Source organism: Dendropsophus ebraccatus, chromosome 11, assembly GCF_027789765.1.
Source record: "Dendropsophus ebraccatus isolate aDenEbr1 chromosome 11, aDenEbr1.pat, whole genome shotgun sequence".
NCBI lineage: Eukaryota > Metazoa > Chordata > Amphibia > Anura > Hylidae > Dendropsophus > Dendropsophus ebraccatus.
Genome location: NC_091464.1, coordinates 49,492,931 through 49,505,312, shown reverse-complemented (window position 1 = coordinate 49,505,312; position 12,382 = coordinate 49,492,931). Strand labels below are relative to the sequence as shown.

Below are 12,382 nucleotides of genomic sequence, written 5' to 3'. Positions count from 1 at the left end.
AGGCCTAGGTTGCCATATCTAAAAAGTTGCTTGAAACCTGCTTTTTCAAAAACTAAACATGTATATTAATTTCTAGTGACAGAAGGGTTCCAAAGCCTGGCTAATAGTCCCTTGGCCTGTGAAATGCCTCTAGGCTGCAAGGTATTAAAAGTCATATCCATCACTTTAACACATACAGTAGTATTGGCTTGAAAATGCATTCAATCTTCGAACACATTCCACCCCGGTGAGTGGTTCGGTTTACACTGGTCTCATAATAGATAGTAAAGGAATTTGTCTCTGTCTTTCTTAACTTTGAATTTCTCATCAGTTAAATTTCAGCCAGATTGTTTTCACATTTTTTTTTTACTCTTCAAATCTTCAAAAGTCATAAGAAGCGCTAAGCTGCAAGAGAACTTGACATCCGGCAATATGGGCACTTCAGACTATTCCAGAAGATCAAACACATCAAGATTTCTACCAGCACAAAAGAGTACAAATTAAAAGGGATCATATAAGATTAGGAGAGAAAATAAAAAGGCTCTTTTTTATGCTACTTTTGTCCATTGGCTGTGCCTGATGTTGCAGCTTTGTCCACTGCAAACTACTGGGGATGAACTGCAATACAGGACACTGTCCAAGAAAAGAGGTGGTGCCATTTCTGGGGGGAGAGCTCTATGCACCTAGGGAATGAGGTATATACCCCAATGCACAGGTAAATATAATGTTGCCCATTGAGTAGCTTAGTATAAGCTCTACACTACTCTAAAACTACAAAGACCTGTGCTGGTCTATCCCATCGCTTATCACATAAAGCATTAACGTCATCTGAAGAAAATTGTGACATGTCATGCAGTCATATCAAAAGTTTGACTGCTTGAAGTCTCAGTGCCAAGCCACCAATCTCTAGATGTAGCTGGAAGAAGCACTTCACTCCCTGGTTAGGTTTCTTTTTCCTAAAAAACTTGTGTAAAGCAATGAAACATGTTGAAGAGGCAGCTTTAAAGAGTCACTGTCGTTTAAAATTTTTTGCAGAAATCAATAGTACAGGCGATTTTAAGAAACTTTGTAATTGGGTTTATTGGCCAAAAAATGCATTTTTATCACGAAAAAGCTGTTTGAAGCTCTCCCCCCTGTCTTCATCATTGTATATGGAGAGGGGAGGGGTAGAGGGAGATGAGGCACCAAAACAGGAGAACAAAGAGTTAATTTACAGCTACATCACCGGCTATCTCCTCTGACAGTCAGCACTGACCTCTCTGACCTCTGAATATGGCTTTCACAGCTCCTGGCTGTGTAATCCTTTGTTCTCTGCTGCCGACTCATCTCCCTCCTCCCCCCTCCCTTCTCTATAGAACAGACAGGGTTGTGTCTGATGCAACAAGTCACAGTTCCCTGATATTTTGCAGTGAATGGAAAAAGGAGGGGGGGGGGCCTGGGAAAAGGCTTTTTGAATGCAGATAATGGCATATTTGCCTAATAAACCCAATTACAAAGTTTCTTAAAATCACCTAGACTATTGATTTCTGCAAAAAAAAAATAAAAAAAAAATTAGTGACTCTTTAACCCTTTGAGGACCAGGCCCAAAATGACCCAGTGGACCGCGCAAATTTTGATCTTAGTGTTTCCGTTTTTCCCTCCTCCCCTTCTAAGAGCTCTAGCACTCTCAGTTTTTTATCTACAAGGCCATGTAATGGCTTATTTGTTACAGGAATAGTTGTACTTTGTAATGGCGTCATTCATTTTACCATAACATGTATGATGGAATTCCAAATATATTATTTATGAAGATATAAATTGGTGAAATCGCAAAAAAGAATGCAATATGGTAACGTTTGGGGGGTTCCTGTGTCTATGTAATGCACTATATGGTAACAGCGACATGATACAATTATTCTATAGGTCAGCCCGAACACAACCATATGCAGGTTACACAGATTCTCTAATGTTATATATTTTTTTTAAATGAAATCCTTTTTTTTGGCAATTAATTATAAATAAAATGGGCCTATTGTGACGCTTATAACGGTTTTATTTTCTCACCTAAGGGGCTGTATGGGGTGTCATTTTTTTCCGCCATGATCTCTAGTTTTTATTAATACCATATGTGTGAAGATCGGACGTTTTGATCACTTTTTATTAATTTTTTTTTATATATAATGTAACATAAAATCGGTAATCCGCGCACTTTTTTCCCTCTTTTCGTGTACGCCGTTTACCGTTCGCAATGACGCTTGTTATATTTTAATAGATCGGATAATTACGCACGCTACGGTATATTATATGTTTATTTGCTTATTTATTTTTATATGTTTTATTTATATAATGGGAAAGGGGGGTGATTTCAACTTTTATTGGGGGAGGGGTTTTGGGGTAGTGTGTTAGTGTTTATAACTTTTTTTTTTTTTACACATTTGAAGTCCCTTTGGGGGACTTGTACATAGATTAGTTAGATTTCTACACTGATGAATGCTATGCCATAGGCATAGCATTGATCAGTGTTATCGGCGATCTGCTCATTGAGCCTGCCTGTGCAGGCTCAGTGTAGCAGATCTCCGATCGGACCGCACGGAGGCAGGTGAGAGACCTCCGGCGGCCCGTTTTACCGATCGGGACCCCCGCAGTCACACTGCAGGGGTCCCGATCGGTAAGTGACAGGGGACTCCCCTGTCACTTACACTTAAACGCCGCGATCGCGGCGTTTAAGGAGTTAATGACACGCGGCAGCGCGATCGCTGCAGCGTGTCATTACCGGTGAGGTCCCGGCTGCTGATTGCAGCCGGCCCCCACCTGCTATGAAGCGCGCTCCGCTCCGGAGCACGCTTCATAGCGGGAAAAACACCCAGGGCGTACAGTTACGCCCTAGGTCGTCTGGGGACAGACTTCCATGGCGTAACTATACGCCCTGGGTCGTCTAGGGGTTAAATAGTTTAAATAGTGATTTCTTGGTGCCTTGACTCAGTAGAGCACTGCAGGCTCTACTGGTGCTACACCTCCCAAATACTCCTGTATTCACCGCTCAGTATTTTAAACAATAATAATAAAAAAAGTTATATTTTAAGGGGTCTTGTACCCCCAGGCCTTTGAGTCTGAGGTATTCTGTGTCGATAACTACTAAATGAGTAACCCTGACCCAGCTATGAGAAGTTGAATCTATCTGTCTATGTCGCCTGTCTCCAGTCAGATTGAACACCAAGCTAAACACTATTCACGGTTTCATCAAGAGATTGGTGAGGTCCCAGCACTGAGCACCCTAATAGTTCAAAACTTTCGCCATGACCGATGTCGTGTTTTTTTTAAATGGTAGTACTGTTTAAAAGGAATAGGTAGCACTGATGTATAAGGAGGTTGTGAACCTCTGAAATTATCTATCTACATCTGGCCCAACAAAACAGCTTAGCCAGGAGCAGGAGAATCTGTCAGTACACGCCCAATAAACCTGACATATGACAGTGGCTGTAAGTGTTAAAACAAACTATATAAGATACTTGTACCAAACAACGGATTTATGTACCAATTCGTGCTTTTTACGGCTGGCTTCTGCCTCTTTCTTTGCCAGTTCTCCCATTTCTTCCTTCATGTCTCTAATCTGCCGCTGCATTCTCTTATTCTGTTCTTTTTCACGGTTCTCTGCTGCAGCTCGCTGATCCCGCTCCTCAGTCAGCTTCTCAATGTTCTCTTTTAGCCGGGTTACCAGGCTCTGATGGGGAAAAGTATCAGACTTTAGATAAACTTTTTTCATGCATATAGAATGGAGTTTGCTAATTCTCAGAAATATAAGACAGACTCAAATAAATGAGGAATTGCTTAAGAAAGTGGTGGTGTTAGTGTAAATGGGAAGCACAAAGTCAAATATTCTCGCAAATAAACAAGCCTGTACTGATACTGTAAGAACAGGTGCTACACCCACCTCCATCCGTTTCACTTGGGTCCTCTCAAATTCCAGGCGGGTTTCCAATTCCCGGATTTTGGCCTCCTGTCTGCTTACCACAGATTTATCCACCATGGATTGCTCTAAGAACTCCAGCTGACTCTGCAATCCTTGTAACTATCAAATGAGGAAAAAAAAAAAAAAGTAAGAAGTCTATATTCTGCCATTAGGAGACACTTCTAATCCCTAGACCAACATTATAAGACATTTGCCTTATTCAGAATTCACTAAATAAACAGGAATAAAGAAAGGATAGTAACAAGCAGTGACATAAATTGTGGTAATTTCGTATGGCAACCTTTATACATTTATTTATGGACTACATAGACCTGAGCTTTATATCTGTCCCCGGAGACAACCATTTTAGCTATATTTTTAAGAATTTATGAGAAAATGCACATGCTGTAGCATTAAAACCAAATGGTACAAAAAAAACACACGAAATAATGAGCCATCTTATCTTATGAAGTAAACCCTTTCATAAATTAAAGGTCAGTTGATTCCCAAAGCCCAGCTTCAGAAATCCTGAATGACTATCTGATACTATCTGAGGGAGTCTGCATGAAAGCACACACATGGCTCCAATGCACCAGAGTAAAAGAGCCCTACAACACTAAGCAATCATTGCCTGAACAGGCCAATGTCAACATGTGACAAACAAACTAAACAAAAAATCCTCATTGGTTGGCCTCACATCTTCCCATGTATTTGTGGATGTGTGGCCAATGAAGGACTGAAGCATAAGGCGCCATGAACGATCCAACAAAATTGTACATACAGCTCTAAACAAGCATCAGGCCATGTAATAGGTCCCTAAGCTACCTGTAGCTTTGTTATAAGTCCTTCACATATTACATCAAGAATGATAGGAAAAAATAAACTATAGGGATAAAATAAACTAAAAAAACAAACAAACAAACAAAAAAACAGCAAGCCAGGAAAAAAGAAACATAGAGAAAGTAGAGAAAATAAGTTGGAAAGAATAGAGTAAAACAAATGGAGAAGAGGCCAGGAAAATGTTTAATTAAAGGACAAAGGAAGTAACTAGAAGCTAAATAACAAAATTATGCAAAATACAGGGACATAGAGAATAGACACATAGATAGTACAAAGAGTCTAGAGTAAGAGATTGAGGACAGTAGAAAAAGAAGCGGAGACTTCCCCGTGTGCGAGAAAGGACAGAAGAGACCGGGCAGGAATACAAATCAGAAACAAAAGGTGACACACCAGGAGGAACTTTTCTGTCTTTACACAGTAAATTATGTTCTACAAGCAATTTGTTCAGTATAAAGGGTGTTACAAGTCTCCATCCACATGTAATAGAAGCAAAATCTTTTTAATCATTGAATTCAGATTTGTATTAGTTGCAATGTCTCAGGTATATATAATCTAGCCCTAACCAATGCAGTCTACCTTTGTAGAATATCTAATGGCCCTATTCCACGAGTCGTTTGAAGGAGCAAACGAGCGCTATTAGCGCTCGTTTGCTCCTCGTTCCCCGCTCGCTGCCGCCGCTATTCAACGCGGCTGCAGCGAGCGGGTGAGTGCGGGAGGGGCGGCGGGGAGCTGCGGGGGGGCTGCTCGGGGGATCGCTGATCGTCCGGGCAGCCCGTAGGATACAGCAGCGTCTGCTGCCGATGCTCCTATTCAACGGAGCGACGGCAGCAGATCGCTGCTATATCAGTCGCTTGTTTTTCAACATGTTGAAAAACAAGCGACTGCAACGATCAGCCGACATGAACGATGTCGGCTGATCGTTGCACTCTATTCCACGAGACGAATATCGTTCGTAGCGGTCAATATCGGCCGAATACGAACGATATTGCTCCTCTAAACGACCCGTGGAATAGGGCCTTAAATCACAAATCTTTATAAAGCTCAATGACCATCGATGTGGTCCTGTAATATAACAATCATTCCTAGTTCATGACTTTTCCTCTGTCCTAGATCTTCCACCATCAGTCATGAGGGGCATTATTGAGCAGTGGAAGGAGAGGAATCACAGGAGCTCAGCTACAAAGTGGAGACCATGTAAAACTACAGGGAAGGACTGTGCAGAGCTGAAGGGAACAATGCATAAAGGTCTAACGCTTTGCTGACCCAGTAACTGCAGAGACTAGATACTCAAGCATCGGATACTGCGGCATTGGAAAACCAGTGACTGACAGAGTTGGATGCAGCCCTACAGAGTAACTTCAGCCACTGGTAATCAAATGCCGATCCTTCTGAGACATGGAGGGGTGGATGTCTATCACAATCATATGTCCAGTAGCTGAACAAAGCTGCCAATGTTGATGTTAATAGAATATACACCTGCCCAAGCTACGTATGTCTGTCTCAGAAGACGAGGATTCACAGGAAGTGAGCTCTGGGCAGCAGAAGGCATCAGCCTTTACTGCTCCCTGGAGAACGCCTTTAATGCCAATAGACTTGGACTGTGATGTCCTAAAAGCTCCTGAAGACATAATGGGGGAGATTTATTAAACATGGTGTAAAGTGAAACTGGCTCAGTTGCCCCTAGCAACCAATCAGATTCCAACTTTCATTTCCCAAAGAATCTGAGGAATGAAAGGTGGAATCTGATTGGTTGCTAGGGGCAACTGAGCCAGTTTCACTTTACACCATGGTTGATAAATCTCCCCCAATGTGTAAGCATCTCAATACTTAAGTCCACAGTTCATACTACAGATATTATAGATCTATGGTGCACTGTATTATATTGTACTGTAAGCACCTGTACACCTACATAATATATTATTCTCCAGCTATTTTACCTCATTATGATAACCTAGTTGTTTGGTTACTATGAAGGAATTCACATGACAGACTATTAAGTGAAAATGTAAAAGAAAAGAAAGCAATACAAGGTTTACATTAGGAAGGGATATTGTAGAAAAAACACAAAAAGAAAAATCTATAACATATTGACTCCTTGTTACTTGGAGCTTAGATTAATCCACCAGTGAAGAAGTGTCCTCCACGCCACCCCCTCTTGCATTGGTATTGACGGGGAATTACTTAATGTGTTTTATTTACTTAGTTTCACTCCCACAGATCAACACTGCTCTTAATTACTTAAGATGAATGAACTGTATGTAAGAACCAAAGCGGGACGACGGGAAAAGGTCAGCAAGGTATTTCTGCTACATATTTTTTTCTAAAGGAAAAAGAAATTTTCTGAAAACACTTTTTTTTTTTTTTTACCAACTGCACTTTTATAACCATCTTATCTGCATTACTAACCAGTGGGAAAATTTAAGACCTTATTCCCACCCATGTTCTGTGTTTCACGGACAACACAGATGTGAAAGGCCTGCAGTGGATTCCAACATCCCCCCCACCACACACACCCCACAGGCCCGCCGCTATAGGCCCCACGGGAACACGGAAAGTGGGAATAAGGCCTAAATTATGTCCTCTTGTGATTGGCATTTAGCATATCAGTGCACAATCACCAAAGCAGGAGATAAGTGTGTTGAACTTATGGAAAGCTGTAACCTGCCATTAATGCCACACAAGACTGCAGGTGACAACAAGCTTTTCTTCTGCCTGTGGGGAAAACTGAAATGATATCACTACACAGAAGTCATAAATGAGAAAGTGTTGCATGCAAAAAATATACACCAGCAAAGTGTACTGTATACCTTTATATAATAGGCCCTGTATACTACACTCACCGGCCACTTTATTAGGTACACCTGTCCAACTGCACGTTACCACTTAATTTCTAATCAGCCAATCACATGGCGGCAACTCAGTGCATTTAGGCATGTAGACATGGTCAAGACAATCTCCTGCAGTTCAAACCGAGCATCAGTATGGGGAAGAAAGGTGATTTGAGTGCCTTTGAACGTGGCATGGTTGTTGGTGCCAGAAGGGCTGGTCTGAGTATTTCAGAAACTGCTGATCTACTGGGATTTTCACGCACAACCATCTCTAGGGTTTACAGAGAATGGTCCGAAAAAGAAAAAACATCCAGTGAGCGGCAGTTCTGTGGGCGGAAATGCCTTGTTGATGCCAGAGGTCAGAGGAGAATAGGCAGACTGGTTCGAGCTAATAAAAAGGCAACAGTGACTCAAATAGCCAACCGTTACAACCAAGGTAGGCAGAAGAGCATCTCTGAACGCACAGTACGTCGAACTTTGAGGCAGATGGGCTACAGCAGCAAAAGACCACACCGGGTGCCACTCCTTTCAGCTAAGAACAGGAAACTGAGGCTACAATTTGCACAAGCTCATCGAAATTGGACAGTAGAAGATTGGAAAAACGTTGCCTGGTCTGATGAGTCTCGATTTCTGCTGCGACATTCGGATGGTAGGGTCAGAATTTGGCGTCAACAACATGAAAGCATGGATCCATCCTGCCTTGTATCAACGGTTCAGGCTGGTGGTGGTGGTGTTATGGTGTGAAGAATATTTTCTTGGCACTCTTTGGGCCCCGTGGCACCAATTAAGCATCGTTGCAACGCCACAGCCTACCTGAGTATTGTTGCTGACCATGTCCATCCCTTTATGACCACAATGTACCCAACATCTGATGGCTACTTTCAGCAGGATAATGCGCCATGTCATAAAGCTAGAATCATCTCAGACTGGTTTCTTGAACATGACAATGAGTTCACTGTACTCAATTGGCCTCCACAGTCACCAGATCTCAATCCAATAGAGCATCTTTGGGATGTGGTGGAACGGGAGATTCGCATCATGGATGTGCAGCCGACAAATCTGCGGCAACTGTGTGATGCTATCATGTCAATATGGACCAAAATCTCTGAGGAATGCTTCCAGCACCTTGTTGAATCTATGCCACGAAGAATTGAGGCAGTTCTGAAGGCAAAAGGGGGTCCAACCCGTTACTAGCATGGTGTACCTAATAAAGTGGCCAGTGAGTGTATATATCTCTATATAATAGGCTCTGCATTCTATATCTGTGTCCAGCTGAGAGACGGTGCTATAGACAGTATGATTTACAGCCCCCACATGGGACAGAGACTCCTCAAGGCAAATATGACCCTGGGTGACAAAACACAACTTTTACATTTACAGGAACCAAGTGTCACATACTAAGGGAAAGAATTTGCTTTACCACAATTACAGTTTTTACACTTCTTTTATGCCAAGGTTAGATAACAATGAATCACAAAGTGCAAAGTTTTATTGACATCTATGACGACACCATTCCCATTACCTATTTCGCATACATGTTGGAAATTGGGCAAAAAAGTATACTGATGTCTATAAAGCTTACCCATTGACTTTAGTGGACCAAGTGTAGGCTAGTAGTGACTGCATTCAGATTGTTTTACTGAAGGGTATACTTTTGTTCTTTAAAGTGTACCTAGCATTTCAACAAACTTCTGATATATCATAGTGACAGCGCCTAAATCATGCGGCCGCACATGCTGTGGCCCTTCCCTCAATTCTGCAAACTACAGGTAGCTAAAGCGTGCAGTATACAGAATTGCTGTAAGTCACAGACCTGTATTGTAATTTCATATATCGCTTGCTTTAACTACCTAAAGTGTGTAAAATGGAGATGAAGGGGCACAACATAGGTAGCTGCAGGGTTCTGCCTTTTCATTCTAGCAATCGGAGGTCTCAGCAGCCAGTCTCCCACCAATACAAACTTGTGACATGACTTGAGTCCTGAAATAATAAAATGATATGGTCAGGAAACAAACTACATTTGGCCGAGTAGAGTCAATGGTGTATGTAAGCATACCATTTGCCAGTAACCTATCATATACCTGCAACATACCCCTAAAACATGATGTAAATTATGTCTAAGCCTTCAGGAAATTACAGAGTGTATAGAAGCCTCTCCATCCTATTGGCAGAACATTCCAGCAGCTGTAGGGGACAATTCACATAATAAGATTATAGACCACAAGAAGACTGTTATTTATGTGGAAAGCTGCTCCAGGATCTAACAATACAACGCCGCAGCGATGCAAACAGTGCAGCTATGGAAAATACATGTAGGCCTGTGACAACATATCACCTGAGAGCAGAAGCATTAATTTCGTTTCATGGTGAATGGCTTTTTCCAACCACATAATTTTCCTCTTGGCTCAGCTTAGAGCACTGAGGATATGTAGCCAATGACCACAACATTCTTTAAATTAATGATGCAAGGTTTAATATATTAACATATAGATTTAATTCAAGAACAGAAAATGCAGGATCAATGTTTTGGGCTTATAGCCTACGATCCCTGTAAGGCTCACCCTGACAATTGAGGGATGAGTTATCATAGATTAGACGATGCCTCATTAATTTCAGGCTTACAGGTCAATGATACAATTTGCATTGGACTAATAGTATTTCATTTGGCTCCCGTGATCTCTCTCAATCTACTTCTACGTTTCTTTTAAATGTCAACCAAAGCTTGTTGACTGCACAGATCTAACAATTAGCGGGTCAATCTGGCTGCAAGGTTACTTATGGCCCGGCCATTAATCGGCTAATGATACCTAGCACAGGAAGGCATTATTATGAGAGGAAGCCAAAGAAATAACAGGTAATAAAGGAGGGCTATCACTTGGTTTAATAGTGAAAATGTACACACAAAAAGAGGAAAGTTGTTTTTTTTTTTATTCAACCGCTGCCACAAGCAAAGCGGTCCACTGAGGCTAGGGCTTCATAGCGATATACAGTTGACTATATTTAGCGGTAAAATAATTTTATTATCATGACCTGTTGGTAATCTTAACTTGTCATTCTACCATACAGTGCTTACAAAAAGTAGCGTGACCAGTGGATTTCTTGTTGTCATTATCCAAGTTATTATTGAAATAATTGATTGTGAGTTAAATCGCAGCATTGAGAGACGCTGCACACACTGGTTGGCCAGACTGTCTGGGTTACTGTATGCGTCCCAGCTAGTTTTATGCAGGAGCCCTTTTCTAATTAATAGAACTGGTGCACAGAACTCTCCGGGACTTGGCAACCCAACCGCCCAGCATGTTCAGTTTTTCTTCAATGGGTGGACTGATACTTCAACTAAGAACCAAAAAAGTATATTACTTTTACTTGAAAGACCCTTTGGCAGGTGACAATGGCTAAAAGACTCATTCCCAAAGCCCTTGTAAGATTTAAGCTATTGAAATAAAAGTTAAATTTTATTCCTCAGGCGGCTGCCTGTGGGATTAGTGAATGTGGTGATATATTGAGCTTGTGACTAGAGGGTCCAGTAGTTGAGCAATTTATTGTAGTGTCTAGAGTCTGCTGAAACAGCAATTTCTTTCTGGCTCATAGAGGAGCATCCCAAGCAAGACACAAATCTCTATAATACCTATATGCCCTAATCGTGTATACATAAGGGGTGTTCACCATATAGCACTTTAAATGAAGGCATTGTGTAGCCCCTGCTTTCTAAGGATGCTATAATTATAATGTGCCATAAAAGAAAAAGTAAAAAGCCCATTCTGCAAAGTGATGTCTTTAGTAAAGCCTTCCTGTGCCACTCTACATGGCATGACTTGGCAGTAAGCAATTTGCATTCACGCCATGCTGAAGCACAATAATTGCATTAATAAAGATGCAATATGACCTCTGTCTGCGTACAATATTCTGCTATAACTTATGTAGCAATTAAGGTAAAAAGGAGATAAAAGTCTTTCTGAAAAGATAAAAAGGTTCTAGTCCCAAGACAATTATGTGTTTTAAGATTTATCAAATTATTAACATGCTCTTTGGGCGGGTAGTTATTAGGCCTGTAAAATGTGTATACAGTAAGCAGAACGAAACTTGTACAGCGTATAACACTGCACATTAAGCGCTGTTTATTGTTACTACAGGAATAAGAAGGAAGCTTTACAAATTGGTAAGAAATAAAGAGGCAGACAGTCAATAGATTTTACTCTCTGCAGATTAGCCTGAAAGATTTTGTGGTTAAAGCTAATTTAGTGGCAGAGTAAGATTTGGGCCACGTGGGATACACATTGGAAAATCTATGCACGAACCCTAACCTTCCTACTAGCCAGTAATGCTGCTATAGTCATCAGTAGTCACACCAAGGAAAGACATACTACTGCATTCTTGGACATCCAAACTTCAGGATGACAACCTCCATGGCTGACTTTACAGCTCTAACAGGGCTTCAGCACCTTTCCTATGCTCCTCCCATTTTTACTGCTCAAGCATTAGCAAGTGTAAATGTCATTTAATTTTGCAGAAATCAATAGTACAAGGGATTTTAAGAAATTCTGTAATAGGTTTTATTAGGCAAAAAAGCCTCTTTCTTTACTCAAAAAGCGGTTATTTAGCCTCCCACCTCACTTATTAACTGTGCTTTATCAGGCAAATCAGTCTTCATTACATAGGAGAAAAGTGAAGATGGGTTTGCGGAGTTCATTATAACCTATGGAGGAGGGAGGGGTCAAGGGGATGAGTGAGCAGGGAGAGCAGAAAAGAAGCTGTACAGTTTGGAGACGGTCTGGGCACAAAACGCTGGATTCAAAGGTCAGGAAGG

At 41.3% G+C, this 12,382-nt stretch overlaps 1 protein-coding gene across 10 annotated transcripts in view; it reads right to left on the bottom strand.

Moving 5' to 3' along the window:
* Nucleotides 1–12,382, bottom strand: part of MYO18A (myosin XVIIIA) — a 258,536-nt gene that overhangs the window by 30,958 nt on the left and 215,196 nt on the right. For all 10 annotated transcript variants that reach the window (XM_069945228.1, XM_069945229.1, XM_069945230.1 and 7 more), the window contains 2 exons: nt 3,890–4,027; nt 3,494–3,679 (listed from right to left, as the gene is read on the bottom strand). In XM_069945228.1, the coding sequence (XP_069801329.1) occupies nt 3,494–3,679; nt 3,890–4,027 (324 nt within the window). The remainder of the gene's footprint in view (nt 1–3,493; nt 3,680–3,889; nt 4,028–12,382) is intronic.